This window comes from Australozyma saopauloensis, chromosome 1, assembly GCF_035610405.1.
Source record: "Australozyma saopauloensis chromosome 1, complete sequence".
In the NCBI taxonomy this organism is placed as follows: domain Eukaryota; kingdom Fungi; phylum Ascomycota; class Pichiomycetes; order Serinales; family Metschnikowiaceae; genus Australozyma; species Australozyma saopauloensis.
This window is the reverse complement of record NC_086131.1, coordinates 548,825-565,546: the sequence shown is the minus strand read 5'-3', so window position 1 is coordinate 565,546 and position 16,722 is coordinate 548,825. Positions and strand designations below refer to the sequence as shown.

At 44.5% G+C, this 16,722-nt stretch overlaps 7 protein-coding genes across 7 annotated transcripts; 3 read left to right on the top strand and 4 right to left on the bottom strand.

Moving 5' to 3' along the window:
- Window positions 1-59: 59 nt before the first annotated feature.
- On the top strand, window positions 60-1,658 carry PUMCH_000265 (uncharacterized protein; the record flags this gene model as incomplete). Its single annotated transcript, XM_063019358.1, has 1 exon — window positions 60-1,658. One exon carries the CDS (start codon window positions 60-62, stop codon window positions 1,656-1,658), a length of 1,599 nt encoding a protein of 532 aa, XP_062875428.1.
- Window positions 1,659-1,757: 99 nt separating this feature from the next.
- Window positions 1,758-4,160, bottom strand: PUMCH_000264 (uncharacterized protein; the record flags this gene model as incomplete). The annotated part of the gene is made up of 1 exon (XM_063019357.1): window positions 1,758-4,160. One exon carries the CDS (start codon window positions 4,158-4,160, stop codon window positions 1,758-1,760), a length of 2,403 nt encoding a protein of 800 aa, XP_062875427.1.
- Window positions 4,161-4,424: 264 nt separating this feature from the next.
- On the bottom strand, window positions 4,425-6,233 carry PUMCH_000263 (uncharacterized protein; the record flags this gene model as incomplete). Its single annotated transcript, XM_063019356.1, has 1 exon — window positions 4,425-6,233. The coding sequence occupies one exon, from the start codon at window positions 6,231-6,233 to the stop codon at window positions 4,425-4,427; it is 1,809 nt and encodes a 602-aa protein (XP_062875426.1).
- An 895-nt stretch (window positions 6,234-7,128) lies between these two features.
- On the bottom strand, window positions 7,129-8,448 carry PUMCH_000262 (uncharacterized protein; the record flags this gene model as incomplete). Its single annotated transcript, XM_063019355.1, has 1 exon — window positions 7,129-8,448. One exon carries the CDS (start codon window positions 8,446-8,448, stop codon window positions 7,129-7,131), a length of 1,320 nt encoding a protein of 439 aa, XP_062875425.1.
- A 620-nt stretch (window positions 8,449-9,068) lies between these two features.
- On the bottom strand, window positions 9,069-11,204 carry PUMCH_000261 (uncharacterized protein; the record flags this gene model as incomplete). Its single annotated transcript, XM_063019354.1, has 1 exon — window positions 9,069-11,204. The coding sequence occupies one exon, from the start codon at window positions 11,202-11,204 to the stop codon at window positions 9,069-9,071; it is 2,136 nt and encodes a 711-aa protein (XP_062875424.1).
- A 579-nt stretch (window positions 11,205-11,783) lies between these two features.
- PUMCH_000260 (uncharacterized protein) lies at window positions 11,784-13,475 on the top strand (the record flags this gene model as incomplete). The annotated part of the gene is made up of 1 exon (XM_063019353.1): window positions 11,784-13,475. The coding sequence occupies one exon, from the start codon at window positions 11,784-11,786 to the stop codon at window positions 13,473-13,475; it is 1,692 nt and encodes a 563-aa protein (XP_062875423.1).
- A 582-nt stretch (window positions 13,476-14,057) lies between these two features.
- On the top strand, window positions 14,058-16,139 carry PUMCH_000259 (uncharacterized protein; the record flags this gene model as incomplete). Its single annotated transcript, XM_063019352.1, has 1 exon — window positions 14,058-16,139. One exon carries the CDS (start codon window positions 14,058-14,060, stop codon window positions 16,137-16,139), a length of 2,082 nt encoding a protein of 693 aa, XP_062875422.1.
- Between the last annotated feature and the right edge of the window lie 583 nt (window positions 16,140-16,722).

Below are 16,722 nucleotides of genomic sequence, written 5' to 3'. Positions count from 1 at the left end.
TGATGAAATAATAGTTAAATGGTAGTCAAGCTCTTGTTCTTTCAAAGTTTAATGTGTAAATGAAGCGACTATTGATTCTAGAGAGACTGTTAAACTCAAGCTTGAGGAGTCAAACCTCTGAATTTAATTTTAAAAGAGGAAATAATCTCTTCCATCAAATTCAATTATTTGAACCCGATCTACAATTTACATATTTTCCAACAGATTTATGTGTTTTTATCATCACACATGCGAAGCGGTTTGTTTACATGAAATCTGCAGACTACATGAACCAAAACACAATCTCTACAGAGATTGGAAGACGAGCGAGTGATGAACTCAATGAAGGTAGTACATACAGCTATGAAACGTCCGATAAAAGCCGGCAGATAGATCTGTTTTCTCATCTAGAGAAAAAGACGTTGCAAAGAGGCAAAGAACGATGGAGTAACATTATCGAGAAATATTCCAAGCTCGACAACCACACTAAGAGCGATGTTGTAGACATAAATACCGGAGCAGTGATTGAAAATAACGGGCATCTTAATTCTCTCACAGATGAAGACGTTGCACGAAGCATGAATTCGTTATTGAATTTCAGTGAGGAGTTTCGAAAAATCACACCACAACAGAGACATTTGATGATCGAGAGACTGATCAAGATTCAAAAGCCGTTGAGCCAGCCTTCAACAGCGGAAGATCATAAAAGTAAGCTTAATTCACCAGTCGAATCACCTACAAAGAGACAGAAGAGGGACACTCCTATGAATTCTAGCCCGTTGAAGGTAGACAAATTGAGAGACGTTTTTCCCATTCTCGCGCAGGCCTCTTCAGATGTAGATCTTGAGAGTCCGACAAAAACGAAGGACAAAGCAGCATCGTATTTTGACGAATGGTCTGATTATAACGAGTCGAATTCAGACTCCTCAGATGAATATGATGCGGGAAATGGGCACGAGTCACGCTTCGAAAAGAACTTTCAAGTTGCTCTCTTTCTGTGTCCTTTCCCAAAATGCCAGTTCAATAATGAGCTGAAGCTGGTATTCAGAGACCATTTACTTTCAGAGCACGCACCCGAACTCCGGCAAATGGGGTATCCTGTTGCAACAGATCTAAGCTCTTCCCATGGACATATCTCTATACCCGACCTATGTTCCATGAAATTGAGTCTTCACTTCCCATTGGAGTGGGACTTGCCACTAGAACCTTTTCTCTGCCGAATCAACCTCAAGCAGGGTCCTTGCAAAAAAGTCTTCCTCAATAGAGAAGATTTATTGGAACATCAAAAAAATTTGAGCCTGTGTTCGTCGAAAACCCAAGTCCTACTCTGTCCTGTTCTAGGTTGTACCTACAAGACAGACCAAAGCTACGAAGCGTTTCGCCAGCATGTCAATAGCCATCAAAAACGATCATGGTTGATTACTGATAATGTTCCACAACTCATGAAACCAAGTGTTCCTGATCTCACAATGCCATCTCAAGACCGAGTCGACGCTGGAAAGAGCTCTAAGTTTGCCCAATTGAATTTCCCTGCTGGCAGTGATTCAAAAGTCCAGTTTAATAACACTCATTCCATGAACGACCAAAGAAATTTCACTCGCTCTGTGCGCTCAAGCTATACTATTGACCGCACCCATAATGAAGAGCCCTTATCTCTTGAGGAACTTTTCAGCGACTAGGTCACTAAGTTAGAAATGGAGATTTCCCTTATTTAGTATACATTTTTAGACTAAAATTTTCCAGTAGCGTTTATGATTGTGTCTATGTACAAAAAGCTATTATTCCATGGTGTCAGAATTGCCCTTCTTATCAGCTTCGTCAACCTGTTTTGGTAATTTCTTGAAGGCATCCTGTCCCTTCAAGTATTTATCAAATGCCTCATTTTGATCTGGGAATGGTCTTGGGCCGACCAATCTGATCATATCTTCTCTGGTCAATACCTCCTTGGCATAAACCTCTTCGGCGACCTTATCAACCAATTCCAATTTCTCGGTCAAAAGTTCTTTACATTGAGCATAGGCTTCATCGATGATTCGTTTCACTTCTTCATCGATGGCAAGAGCGGTGCTCTCAGAGTAGGTGTTGTGCACTTTGAAGCCCTCGGAGCCATCTTCTTCATCAAATGTAATGTTTCCGATTCTCTTTGACATTCCAAGTTTTACGACCATGTGTCTTGCCATGCCAGTGACCTTCTTGAAATCATCAGACGCACCAGAGGTGACAGTGGGGAAGTGCAACTCTTCACTGACACGGCCTCCAAGAGCCATGATAATTTTGTGCATGAACTGTACATCTGAAGTCAAGTACTGCTCTTTTGGCAAAAATTGAGCATAGCCAAGGGCGCCTTGACCTCTAGGAATGATCGAGACCTTGACTAATGGGTCGGCGTACTGTAAGAACCAGCCACAAATAGCGTGACCTGCTTCGTGATATGCGACTGTCTTCTTCTCCTGTGGACTGAGGATACGAGACTTTTTCTCGAGACCTGCAATCACTCTTTCAATTGCCTGCTCGAAGTGATGCATGTCAACGCTATTTGCGTCGTCTCTAGCAGCAATCAAAGCACCCTCATTACAGCAGTTAGCAATATCTGCACCAGCAAAACCGGGAGTCAAGGCACTAAGGCGGCCAGCTAAGAACTCAATGGCATCGTCAACTTCCAGTTTGTACTTGCTGAACTCAGTTCCTTTGTTACTTGCTTTGATATCCTCCACAGCCTTGAGAGTAATCTTACTCAAATGTACCTTGAAAATGGCCTTTCTTCCTTCACCATCTGGAGTATCAATGGTAATGTGTCTGTCAAATCTACCAGGTCTCAACAATGCTTTGTCCAAGATATCGACACGGTTTGTACCAGCCAAAACAACGACATGATCGGAAGCTTCAAATCCATCCATTTCAACTAACAATTGATTCAAAGTGTTTTCCCTCTCATCGTTTCCGCCCATTTTGCCGTTTCCTCTTTCTCTTCCAATAGCATCTATTTCATCAACGAAGATAATAGCTGGGGCCATTTCACGAGCTGTTTTGAATAAATCACGAACACGGGAAGCACCGACACCGACGTACATCTCCACAAACTCTGAACCAGAGACGGATAAGAATGGGACACCCGCTTCACCAGCAGTTGCTTTAGCCAAGAGCGTTTTACCGGTACCTGGGGAACCAGACAAGATAGCACCTCGTGGGATTTTGGCACCCAATTTCTCATACTTTTGTGGATTTTGCAAGAATTTGACGAATTCCATAATCTCTTCTTTCGACTCTTCACAACCTGCGACGTCCTTGAATTTGATCTTGACGTCAGTTTCCTGGTTGAAAAGTTTAGCATTGGACTTGCCTATTTTGAAGATACCGCCGGGGCCACCATTGGCGCCCATCAGACCCATACGCTTAGCAGTTATGTAGTACAAACCTCCGATAAGAAGGACAGTGGGGAGCACAGGAAGAATGAGATTCCACAAGGAACCACGCTCAACATACAGAATGGGCAATCTCTCTTCTGTTGGAATGCTCAACTTGTCTTGTATCTCTTTCATGGTCTCCTCAAAGACTTCAATAGAACCAATGGTAAATGTCACAATTGGAGTACCGTTGGGGCCTCTAACAGTCTCATCCGAGAACGCACCAGGAATCAATTCAGCTTCCACGGCAAAGCGGTTCACCACGTTGAGCTTCTGAACCAAGCCTTTCTCTAAATACCTTGTTTGGAAATCTTGGAATGAAAGCTCATCTTTCTGCTGATTCGATACCAAGAAAAACGTAAGAAGCAAGACCACAGTGGAGATCACAAGTGCTCCCTTGGCAATCTGCTGCCCATCGACATTGATCATTTTGATGTTAGGGGCGTTTCCCTGGAATCGCTTCTTGATTTGTTCCTCTATATCTTTGCGGAACTTATCCTCCATTTCCTTTTGTCTTTGTGCTTCCTCTTCAGCAGGTGTTTTCTTCTTTGTTTGCTTGTTCTTCTCTTTATCGTCTGAGTCCTTATTTCCCAGTTCTTTATTTGAGTCTGGAGTTTTATGGGAGTTGCGGATGATTTGAGATTGTGTGAATGATCTTGTTCCTGTCCAATTTTTGGCCGGAATAAGCATACTTCTCCATGTTTGGGACCGCGGAAGGAACCCATTCTTCAATGAATGGGCCACGAGTAACGATCTCCGGGTAAAGAGAGGTTTCATTATATGTGGAAGGCAAAAGTGATTAGTACATATGAAGGCTGGACTTTAGTCGGAGCGGCGTCACGTGACACAGGACCCCGAGAGAAACATATATCGATACTTGAATTTAGCAAAAATTCATTTTCGTATTAGTCAATTTTTGAACTTATCGTAGTACATTTCTAATCTATAGATATTAATATCATGTCTTGTATTTCTGATTCAACAAGAACATTTACCTGTAATGGGCTACACAACCTGACACTTGAGTGAAGGCCATTTAAACTAAACCGGCCCGCCAGTCGTATGACATTCACACAGTTTTTTCGATCCGTTCATCAGCTCCTGGAGCCTATCCCAAACTGTTTCGCATATGTTCATGAAATTCTTCTTAGCATTGTCCTCGGACCCATTGAAGATCATGAAGTTGAATACATCCGAGTCTTTGAACATGATGCTGCCTTGGAGCATTGTGTTTGGATCTTGCGCCTCGTCATCTTGGCTTTCTTCCGGATCGTTGACTGCTTCGTCGGGCTCCTTATGGGGAGCAGGTACTTCTGTAACATAGTCCAATTGGGCTGATGGAGGTTGTGACACCATTGGCGCAGCCTTGATCTGTTCGTCAATAAACACATCTGAAACAGGTTGCTTTGATCCAGGAGTTAATTTGAGCTCAATCTCGGGAACAGGCGGCTGGTTCAAAGGAATGTTTTTCGCTTCAACTGTAACTATCTTTTGATCCGGCAACACTGTAAGACCACTCAATAAACCTCGAGGTAGCTTCCTCATTGTCAGCAAAATTTCAATTGAGTCTGATTTTGCACTGTTAGGTTCGGACAAAGTTTCAGGTTTGGGTTCCGCTCTGTTTGATGATGTTGGAGTAGGTTCTACTCCATTTTCTTTCAGATCTTGGCCTTCTGATGACTTTGCATTTATTCGCAAATTCTTACGGGAGCCTCTGGTTTTGCGTTTGAGTGGTACTTCTGCTCGGGATGACTCATGAGTCTCATCTATTTTGGGCAAGTCTTTCGCCGACTTGGTAGCTTTTTCGTTCTTACCAGAGCACGCAGGCTTACCAGATACTATTCCCAGAGGCACACGTGCCTGGCAATTGCATTGTTCAGACTGATCTAGATTAACAGGTCCGGTTCGGGCCGAGTGCCTATTAGTGTGCGGTGTCTTGGAGCCGTTCTGATAAACCTGCTCTTTGCAGTTCTGGTAATCAGAATTAGATCCATTTGGTAACTTCACTGTCTGTTGAATGTTGGTTTTAGCCAGATTCGTATTGGAATGTTGGGACTTATCATTGTCTCTAGTAGACTGAAAACCTCTATAGGTTGAGATGTAAGGGCTTTGATTAGACATGTAGCCATACCCAGTGTAAGGAACAAATGAGTTTCCTTTTTGGACAGGTAGTTTACCAGGGGGAACTCGTTTGAGACGTTTTCTTGAGCTCTGGCGCAAGAGACGGGCGCACTCATCCATCAGCGATTCGTCCTCAATTTCTACTACAGCTGCAGAAGAAGCACTATTGGGAACTTCGCTGCTTCCTACTTCAGGCACAGTCGCCTTGTACATGGGCGTAAAGCGCTCCTGCGGCCCAGGATGTCTAGTACTTGGGATGCTATTCAGAGACTGGTCTACTCTTTGATTCTCTGCATTCGTAAAATTTGAGATCAGAGGAAGAGCATTTGAAGGAACTAGAGGTCCCCCAGCACTAGAAGCACCGGCTGTGCTCTGGCTGGTCTTTAAGTGCTCTTCGTTCTCATTTCTAAATCGAGTTGGAGGAAGACAGCTAAGATCCCCTCGATAAAGTGAGCTTGAGCTAGGATAAACCGAGCTTGAGTTAGGATATGATGGGGCTGCAGCTAGATTGGGACGAGGAAATTGTGCATCACTTGATACATTAGCCATGTTTGAATACAACGACGGACCCGAGTAGTTCAAGGCATCGATAATGCAATTTTGCAGCAGGCGAATGGCCTCCGATATTCTGAGAATATCCTCAATACCTTTTCGAACATAATTAGGGTCAATTGGTCTGATGTTGCCAGAATTGGTTTCATCTGGCACTGATGTGGTTGCGTGCATCATCGAAACTTGATTTGTGCGTGTTGAAAAAAGTAGTTCAACCGAGAGCCCAAATATAGGGCTTTTACTTTGTTGACAAGGCTCGGCGTGTTTATCGAGCCAAACTTTTACCGAGTTGAAAAGGACTTTGGACAGAAGAGAGCACGCCCTAGATCACCAAAAAATGGAATAAAGGACTCTTGATAACCCTTAAAAAGTGGCCCTATACAGAAGTGATAGCAAGTGAACGTTCTGGCACAAATACAAGTGTGGCAAGCAGATACAGAAGGAATATATTAGGATCAATACGCATTGGCTATGGTGAGGGAGCCATGTTTCAGGTTTGGGTTGTATGCCGGAAAAACCACTGAATGTGTATGGGACGGTATATTCAAGCTGAATTTGAAAGAAATGCCAGCGTCATTTTCACACATTTTCAAGGTCGAGAGGTGTTTTTTTTTTGCGATATCAATCAGATTTATTTTTCTTCTGCTTGTTGAAAGAAAAACCACTCTGTGAGATATGCCTCTTTTTGTGTGGTTGCCGGGCTATGTTTCAAATGTTTCAGGTAGGACATCTCATACAAATTTGATTTAAGTCAGGCAAATGCTGAGAATTTCGATTGTGCAACGAATTGGATTGAAAAATGTTTCAGAGTCTTCAGCAGCAAATGCAATAAGGCAATTTATAATGTACTCTCGTCCCATTTTTACCATGGGTATGCTAGTGATTCTGAGCAATGCATTCCACTATATCAGTAGAATGCTTCGAAAGTCTCGCAACACTCAAGAGCACTAGACTACTATTTGTCTTGAAACAAGACCTCAAAATACATTAGATGAGATATCACTGGACTTTAAATACGAAAAAGGAGACGTGTATATCAAAGTGTGTACATACAAAAAGTAAAGAGCAACTATTAACCGCTGAACTGCTCCCAGCCAGTTGGTCTCTTCATGTTATTCAAAGTGAAGAAACGAGGGGTACAAGAGTATCCTTTCCAAGTGAAGTCGTCATTCTTGTTACAGACACACTTCTTGGCAAGACGGACAGAATCGTCAATAGGACAGTTGTGGAATGGGACGTGGAAGTATCCAACGTCGCCAAAGAAGTGAATCTTCTCTCTTGGCATCAAGAGAGAAGCAGCGATAGAGTGCACAGGAGCGTCACCCCATCTCTCGTAGAAGAAACCACCAGCTTGGTCCAATTCCTCGAAGTATTTGAGATAAGCATCAGAACGCAAGAACTTCAAAGCACCGACCTCGAAGTTAGACCAGAAGTGACAACCGTTGTAGGTGTCACCCTTGTCGTCAGAGATCCAGTCCAAGTTGTTGTCGGCGGCAATGTATTGAGGGTACTTCTTCATGTATTTCTTGGTGGTGTCCCACAAGGTTGGGATGGTCTCCAGGTACTCAGGCAAGGAAATGGTGAAGCCGTACCATTTGTCGTTGTCTTGCATGAACTTGAACACATCGTAGTCGATGTCACAGTAGATCTTCACATCTGGCTCGACTCTCCAGTAGTAGTCGTAGTCCTTCATCAACTCGTGTCTGAAGAAGAAACCAGACTCAAATCTACACATGTGTCTGTATGGCTCGGAACCACCGTAGATGATCTTTTTACGGACCATCTCCTCTCTGGCCAAAGCAGCCTTCTCTTTGTCAATCCATTCTGGGTAAGACCAGTGCTCCTTTGGAATCACACCGAACTTGGCGACACCAGAGGTCAAAGCGTTGATGGTGTTCTTGAATTCCTCGGAGAATGGTTCATCGTTCAAGAAAACCCAGTCGTAGTTGTAGTTCTTGTTGAAACGGTCTTCAACGTGTCTGATGGAGTCGGACAAACCGTTGAGATCCGAGTTTCTGGCCAAAGTAACAAAGGTAGCCTTCACCTTGCCGTCCTTAGAAGCGACAGCACCAGAAGAGCCACCAGTGGCTGGAGCTTTACCAGCACCGGCACCTGCAACGGCACCTGCGGCAGCACCAGCACCTGCGGCAGCACCAGCAGCGGCGCCAGCAGCACCAGGGGCGGCATTGGCGGCACCGGCTGCACCGGCACCAGCAGCCTCTTTACCAGAGGAAGCGACCTTTCCAGCGGAGGTGTTCTCTTGGACAGCAGCATTCTTCTGGGGAGCGATGGAGTAGGACGAGCCCTTGGTGAGAATATAACCACAGAAAATCAAGACAAGAGCAAACACTCCGAATCTGACGAGACGGGCATTTGATCTGGATGAAGCCATTTTGGATGGAGAAAAGAAGAGTTACGTGGTATGAAATTTCGCGAAGCGCGAACCGGGAGAGTCGCGGGGAGGAACGACTGGTCAAAACTTTTCTTGGGATGGGAACTTGCTGAAATGAGCAGCTATTATTAGCCGGACGCGATTTTCGGATTTGAAAAAATGAGAAATTAATTAGTGAATCGATCCCGACTCATGGTTTTATTTTTTGGGGGTCGTCGTTTCTTTTGGATGGTAATGCATAGCTGGAATTAGGAGTGTATCTTTAGTCCACGTATGGGCGTGTTTCAGATCGCATTCCTTCGAAAAACGCGTCACAAAGAATTTATTGGAGATGACATTTGATTGACTTCCAAAATTTAAATTCAGGTTTCAGATTTTAATAGCCCTTGTACTTTCCAGAACAACGGACCCCCGGTATTCTAGGAAGCGTTTCGGGCAGTCTATTCTCATTTCGGCAACTTATGTGTAGTATAGGAGTGCGCGAGATGCATATAGTGCAGGAGATAGCTTTACATGTCTAACTTTTGCAACCATCGTTGCATGTATTTTCTTCAGTGGGTCTCTTCTATGAAGGTCGACTAATGCATTTCAAGCGTTTGTACCTGAGCGTCATTGTATGATCAAGAGGGACTTTTAAGCTCGATTGTATGAATCTGCTTTTCAAATGATGCTGCAATCGACATAAACTCATTTGATTTGATGTTGGGTCCGTTTCCCGTTTTGAGAAGATTGATGAAGCCATATATGGAGTCTCTTTCCTTGAAACCACACAATGCTCTTTGATAGAAGTAAAATGCTGCGAGGGTATATGCGTGGAATTTGATTCTTGGATTGTCTGCGATAAGTAGACCGTCTAGAAGTTTGAGCCATAAGTCAATAGACGAGACTGCCTCGGTAAAGACTCCAATCCACCAGCTAATCACCACAAGCTCTAATTCTACACCCAAACTTTCTAGATGCTTTCCAAGTTGAGGCATGAGCTTGTTGAGGTATTGGCGTAAAATCAGCGAGTCTTCCCGTAGAAGCATCATGGCCTTGGGGTGGAAAAAATTGAGCTCTGAGTAGCATGGCAAAATGTCCTCCACAATTGAGACATAGAGCCAGAACAAATTTTCTTCGCTCACTTTGCTTCCTCCGTGGGAGTGACTTTCATTCACGCCTAACATGACATTACCCAATAGCTTATTCATTCCTTGACAATATCCGATATTGGGCTCATATGCTGCAAATGCCATAAGTATATTTTTGAGTGCTGCGAACTGAGGACCTGGCCCGTTTGTTTTTTGATTGTTGAAGTAAATGTTTGATGGCAAAGTCCGGTGCAAATCTAGCTTGATTTGGTCGATACTCTCAATCAACGTAGGATCTGATGTCCCTTGACTATTTGCTAGTAGACGTTGATATTCACCAGCGATTGCTCGGTTCTTTGCGCCAGATAATTCAAACCATAGATAATTGCGGTGCTTGGGAGGAATACCGCTCTCATAAATGAGCCGCTGTAGAAATTTGAAAGATTTAGAATCGTCACTCAGTTCATCCTCATGACCAAACATCTTCCGAAGAGAAGACCCCTGTTTCTTCAAATTTTGAGCTTTGAGTCCGAAAGTTCCTAAACTAACATCCTGGTCTGACTTTGGGCTTCCTGAAGTCTGGGCCTGCCTCATCAAGATATCCCATTGTTTCAAATGCATTTCGCTGGTAGCGAGGTATTGCTCGTTTAGGAGTTTGAGTTTATCGAGACTCTGTGAGAGGGCGAGAGTGGTCAGAGCTTTTCCGCTTTCAGAGTTCTCTACGTTTGCCAGTGTGAGATTTATTTCCGTGGCTGACTTTGAAATGGAAACTGGACTTTCTACGGGACTCGGCATGTCCTGGAGACTAGATGTCTTACACTTGAGATTCTGTAGTGGTTTGTCATTGACAAATCCGAACTTGTCAGCGTCGAAAATCGTCGAGGTAAGAATTGGGCTAAAACTGTCACCCATACTCTCTAGCTCTACGACACTCTTATTGCGTGAGTTCTCGATGGAAGATTTGTTCTGGATGTCAGTAGATTTGTTTGGCAAATCAACACTTTCCTCCGATTGATTGAGCCAATGTAGCCACCGAGGCCAAATCGGCTCTTCTTTTGGGTTTTGTGTATCGTGCAAATTTGGAGACACGGGCAGTCCAACCGAAGATCTTATGTCTGTAGCTTCTGCCAAGCTCTTACGGTTCTGAGTAGAAGCACTTTTCTCTTCCTTGTGGAATGGTTGTTGTGTACGCCTCAGAGCGGTCCTTTTGTTTCTACTCTGTGGTTTTGGACGTTGAACGTCTTTCGGAAGGCGCTCATTTGATCCTTGGCTATCTGAAATTGCCATGGCATCCAGCACCATGGCAGATACGACCTTGTGCACATTTTTTTCCGGTTTAAGAGCATTCAAACGCCGGTCTACTTCTACATAAGATAAGTTACCAAACTCATTACAGAGACGAAGAAGTTCGTTCTCTCTCCGGCTCTTCTCCTCGCGAAGAAGAATTAGCTCCGTCTCTTTCGCAGACAAATCCTGCGATAGTTGTCTGATCAAGGCGAAGGCATTGCTGTTGAATTTGAGGTTGACCAATTTCGCAATCTGTGCATCCGATGAATTGTGTAGATTGTCACTAACCAAGCCATTTATCTCCTGCGAGCTGGAGTATCCATCTTTAGAACGTAGCGCGTGGATCGGCTTGGACTGAGACTTGACAGCCAATTCAGGAAAGAGATCCGAACGGGGCATGTAATGGTTGCTGCTCTAGTCTCGTGCAATGGAGGGTAGCTCCGTTCACAATGCACTGTTTGATCCTGGACAATCTCACAGCAGAATTGTTAATTTGGACCAATAAATGGACCGATATAGGTTGATATTAGGAATTGGCTAAAGTCTGAGAAAAAAAGAGACTCCAATGGTGTATTTAGAGAGGAAGTAGTATGTACGAGTAGATGGAGATTACGATACAAGAACACGACAAGTGAGACCACACTGCAACTCAAAATCGTTGGCAAAATTGGAATCAACTCATTTCGAATAATTTGAACTTCAGATTTTTTTCGAACTTTCACCCATTAAATGTTTGTTTTCCTCTCATGCCCTTGTATGTATCTCTATCAGTGCATCATTTCTCACACTAGCAATAAGTACTAGTTTTGATACAGAATCAGCTACTTCGAACAATTCCGGCCACCAGCTCCGTCGCAATTCAACAGCCTTAACGAGGTTAACATCAATACTCAGTAACTTATAAATTTCTCATCTGGAGGCTAAAAAGCACCTGTCATCTGCTCCTTCTTCTCACTACCTTCCTTAGTTAACAATACAATGATTATCCGTTTTAGATCCAAAGGAGGCATGATCAGAGTCAATGTCGATGCCTCTTCGACGTTTTCAGACGCATTGAGTCAAGTGCAGACACAGCTAGGCTTGCAAAATGACGACTTCTACATCAGCAACGCCCCCAACAGTCCAGGGAAACATTCTGCCGAGTTACGCCACCAGACAATCCAGCAGTTGGACCTACATCACGGAGATATTTTGTTTGTATCCAATGAGACCCAATCCGTCTCTGAAGCGGCGCCCGTGGTGGCTCGCTCGACGAATGGTGCTACTGTGACAATCGATGCTGGAACGGTGCCCTCGCTTGATATCAAGCAGATCCAACAATTGCCACTCGACGACATGTTAGACAAGGCAGACGGATCCATTCCTCGTAAGAAGTCGTCTATGTGTAGACATGGCGACAAGGGAATGTGTGAGTATTGCTCGCCCTTGCCTCCTTGGGACAAGGCCTATTTGGAAGAGCACAAGATCAAGCACAAGTCCTTCCATGCACATCTCAAGGAAATCAACGAGCACAACAACAACAGAAACAAGTCTTCTTCCTATATTGCGCCCTTGACGGAGCCTGACTATTCAATTGATTTGAATTGCACCAGTGGGCATGCGCCTTACCCACACGGAATATGTAGTAAGTGTCAACCAGCTCCAATCACTCTTCAGCAACAAGGGTTCAGAATGGTGGACCATGTTGAATTTGCTGACCATAGCGTTCTCAACGAGTTCATTGATGCATGGAGACAAACAGGAATGCAACGCTTTGGAATTTTCTACGGAAGATACGAGGCCTACGATAAAGTTCCTTTGGGCATTAAGGCTGTAGTAGAGGCAATTTATGAGCCTCCACAGGCCTGTGAACTGGACGGAATTACATTACTAGAGTGGGAGGATCAAACCTTTGTAGACTCGGTTGCTGAATCCCTCGGATTGTGTCAAGTTGGAATGGTTTTCACAGACTTGACGGACTCTGGGCAATCCAATGGCTCTGTGCTCTGCAAAAGGCATAAAGATTCTTTCTTCTTGTCTTGCATTGAAGTTTTAATGGCATCTCGTAGCCAATCGCTCCACCCAAACATAACCAAGCACTCCGAGTCCGGGAAGTACTCTTCAAAGTTTGTTACATGTGTCATCACTGGTAACCTCAAGGGTGAAATTGAGCCCCGTGTCTATCAGGTTTCTGCAAGCGCAGAGGCCTTGGTCAAAGCGGATGACATTGGCGCTTCCACCCATCCAAACATGGTGTGCGTGAAGGAAACCATGGGTAAAAGATATGTGCCGGAGGTGTTTTTTTCGAAAATCAACGAGTACGGTTTAGAGGTTAAAGAAAACGCTAAGCCAGCGTTCCCTGTCGATTTCTTGTTGGTGACCCTACTGGACTCCTTTCCTTTGGAGCCAACACCAATGTTTAGACAAAAATTCCCAATCGAAAATCGAGACTATATGGGATCGCTCCAAAATTTGAAGTCTGTCAAAAATGTGTTGAATCTGGGTGAGTACAACGTCGCATTATCTGACTTCCACTTTTTGGTCTATGTCTTGAAAATGGGCGTTTTGGGCGAGAGCGATTCCCAAGTGTTACTTCGGTATATTAAGGATAAAAATGATGAAGAGCTCCAGGCGCTCGTGAACAGCGGGAGCTGGATGACGTTGCTTACGATTCTTGAGCACAGCGACTAAAACTGGGCGTGCCATTGTGATATTTAGATACAACGGAAAGAATTTTGAAAAAATGATATGTTTGTAATGTTTAAAAAAGGCGGGGCTTAAAATATATGGTTTGTGTTGCACTTTTGGCATCAGGCCTCCTTCAACAAACTACAATGAATAAATTGTCTAAAACAATCAAGTTTCTAAAGTTCATGATGGTTGAGCTGAAGAAATTGAAATTGGCCCAAATTTTTTTTTCACGGATGTGGCCTCTTACTGCATTTGCACTATGATTCTTGCTCGTTTCTTTTTGTCGCATAATATTGGCCCGACGCGCATTATGCTGCTCATCGACGGCTTTCCGGCCAACAAAAATCCAAAAGAAGTAAATTTTTCATGAAGTATCGCCGAGTATTGCTATGATACCCATTCTGACCAATTTCTACTCTCAACAACCATATTCCTCTAGGTACATTTTCTGGAACCTTCCAGATGAGTCGTGCACGAACCTGTATAAAGGATTTTCATACTAAGACAATTTTTGAACACTGCTGCGCTGCCATTTATTAAACACTTTTCTCAGTTTATTTCCCCAAATACAACCCAGAAAAAATGTCCGTCCCATTCGGTGTAGATCTCGGTAATGACAACACTGTCATTGCCTGTGCCAGAAACAGAGGTATCGATATCATCGTCAATGAAGTCTCGAACCGTTCCACTCCTTCCTTGGTTGGTTTCGGTATGAAGAACAGATTCATCGGTGAGAGCGCCAAGAACCAGCAAACCTCCAACCTCAAGAACACCGTCGACAACTTGAAGAGAATCTTGGGTTTGAACTATGCCGACCCCGACTTTGAGACCGAGAAGAAGTTCTTCAGCGCCAACTTGGTCGAGAACGACGCCGCTCAAATCAGCGCCAAGGTCAGATTCTTGGCCGAGCAACAAGAGTTCACTTCTACCCAGTTGACTGCTATGTACCTTAACAAGATCAAGGACATCACTGTCAAGGAGACCAAGGGTAACATCACCGACATTTGTCTTTCTGTCCCTGTCTGGTACACTGAGAAGCAAAGACGTGCTGCCGCTGATGCTTGTAAGATTGCCGGCTTGAACCCTGTTAGAATTGTTAACGAGGTCACTGCCGCTGCTGTCGGTTACGGTGTTTTCAAGCAAAACGACTTGCCAACTGACGAGGCCAAGAAGGTCGCTTTCATCGACATTGGTCACTCCTCTTACCAAGTCTCCATCGCTGCCGTCAAGAAGGGTGAGTTGAAGATCTTGGGTTCTGCCTACGACAAGCACTTCGGTGGTAGAGACTTCGATCTTGCCATCGCTAACCACTTCGCTGAGGAGTTCAAGGGTAAGTACAAGATCGACGTTAGAGAGAACGCTAAGGCTTTCTACAGAGTCCTTGTTGCCTCCGAGAAGGTCAAGAAGGTTTTGTCCGCTAACACTCAAGCCCCAATTAACATTGAGTCTGTCATGAACGACGTCGATGTCTCTTCTTCCATCACCAGAGAGGAGTTGGAGGAGTACATCCAGCCATTGTTGAACAGAATCAACGTTCCAATTGAGATTGCTTTGAAAGACGCTGGCCTTTCTGCCGCTGACATCGACTCTATCGAGGTCATTGGTGGTTGTACCAGAGTCCCTTCCTTGAAGGCTAAGTTGTCCGAGATCTTCGGCAAGCCATTGTCCACCACCTTGAACCAAGACGAGGCCATTGCTAGAGGTAATGCCTTCATCTGTGCCATGCACTCTCCAACCTTGAGAGTCAGACCATTCAAGTTTGAGGACTTCAACCCATACTCAGTCTCTTACTTCTGGGACAAGGAGGAGGAAGACGATGACCACATGGAGGTCTTCCCAAGAGGTGGTCTTTTCCCATCCACCAAGATCATCACTTTGTTCAGAAAGGGTGACTTCGAGGTTGAGGCCAGATACACCAACAAGGAGCAATGTCCTCCAGGTGTCGAGCCTTTGATTGCCAAGTGGTTGGTCAAGGGTGTTGTTCCAAACGAGGGTGAGCAATACATTGCCACCAAGTTGAAGTTGAGAAACGACCCATCTGGTTTCTACACCATCGAATCCGCACACACTGTCCAAGAGGTCACTGTCAAGGAATTGGTTGAGAAGGAGGCCACTGAGGAGGGTGAGGAAGAGGCTGAGCCAGAGTACAGAGAGGTCAAGAAGCTCGTCAAGAAGGACGAGTTGACTCTTGAGATGACCTCCGCTGCTTTGACTGAGGACCAAAGAAATGCTTTCTTCGAGAAGGAGAACAACTTGGTCATTGCTGACAAGTTGGTCGCTGACACCGAGGACAGAAAGAACGCTTTGGAGGAGTACATCTACGAGTTGAGAGGTAAGTTGGAAGACCAATACGCCAAGTTCGCTTCTGACGCCGAGAAGGAGAGATTGACTGGTTTGTTGTCCAAGGCTGAGGACTGGTTGTACGATGACGGTTACGACTCGACCAAGGCTAAGTACATTGCCAAGTACGAGGAGTTGGCCTCCATCGGAAACTTGATCAAGGGCCGTTACTTGGCTGACCAAGAGGAGAAGAAGCAAGCCATGAGACAAAAGCAAGAGGCTTCTCAAATGGCTGCTATGGCCGAGAAGATGGCTGCTGCCAGAGAGGCATCCAAGGGAACTGAGGAGCCAAAGAAGGAGGCAGACGAGATGGATGTCGATTAGATGCATCGATGATAGAGAATTATATATAAATAGTAATATACCTATGGAAAAGAATGAACTACTATAGTTAGACTGCTCAGCTCGTAATGACATCGACTTTAAACCCAAATCATCAAAAAAATACACACTACCGACTAAAACATCATGTCAAATGGTTTAGGGGATGGATTGTAATTGAATGTGACCTACACACTGTCTCAAGCCTGAACCGTCACTTGTGCACTTGAACAAATTTCTCAGCTCACAAAATCATGCAGTTCCAAATCACTTGTATAAATAAAACTCTCCAATAACTGTTCCAAGTAAATTATCGCATTTTTTTCCCAGCCAATACTGGTTTCTGTATGGCACTTCCTCTTCCTGTCTGCAGATTCCCGATCAATACCATGCCTACACACCAGCACTGTCTTTAAGCATCACTTCACAGGCAAATTTAGAAAAGGGTTCCCTACTCCAGCATTTGTATTATCTCTGCAGCATATCGCTGACAGCCTAATTTCCGTCTCCGCAACCCGCCTCCGTCCACACCCGCCGCGGCTCTGGCCATTGTCTACCATCTGCACCAAGTTCTTCTATTCTTTCC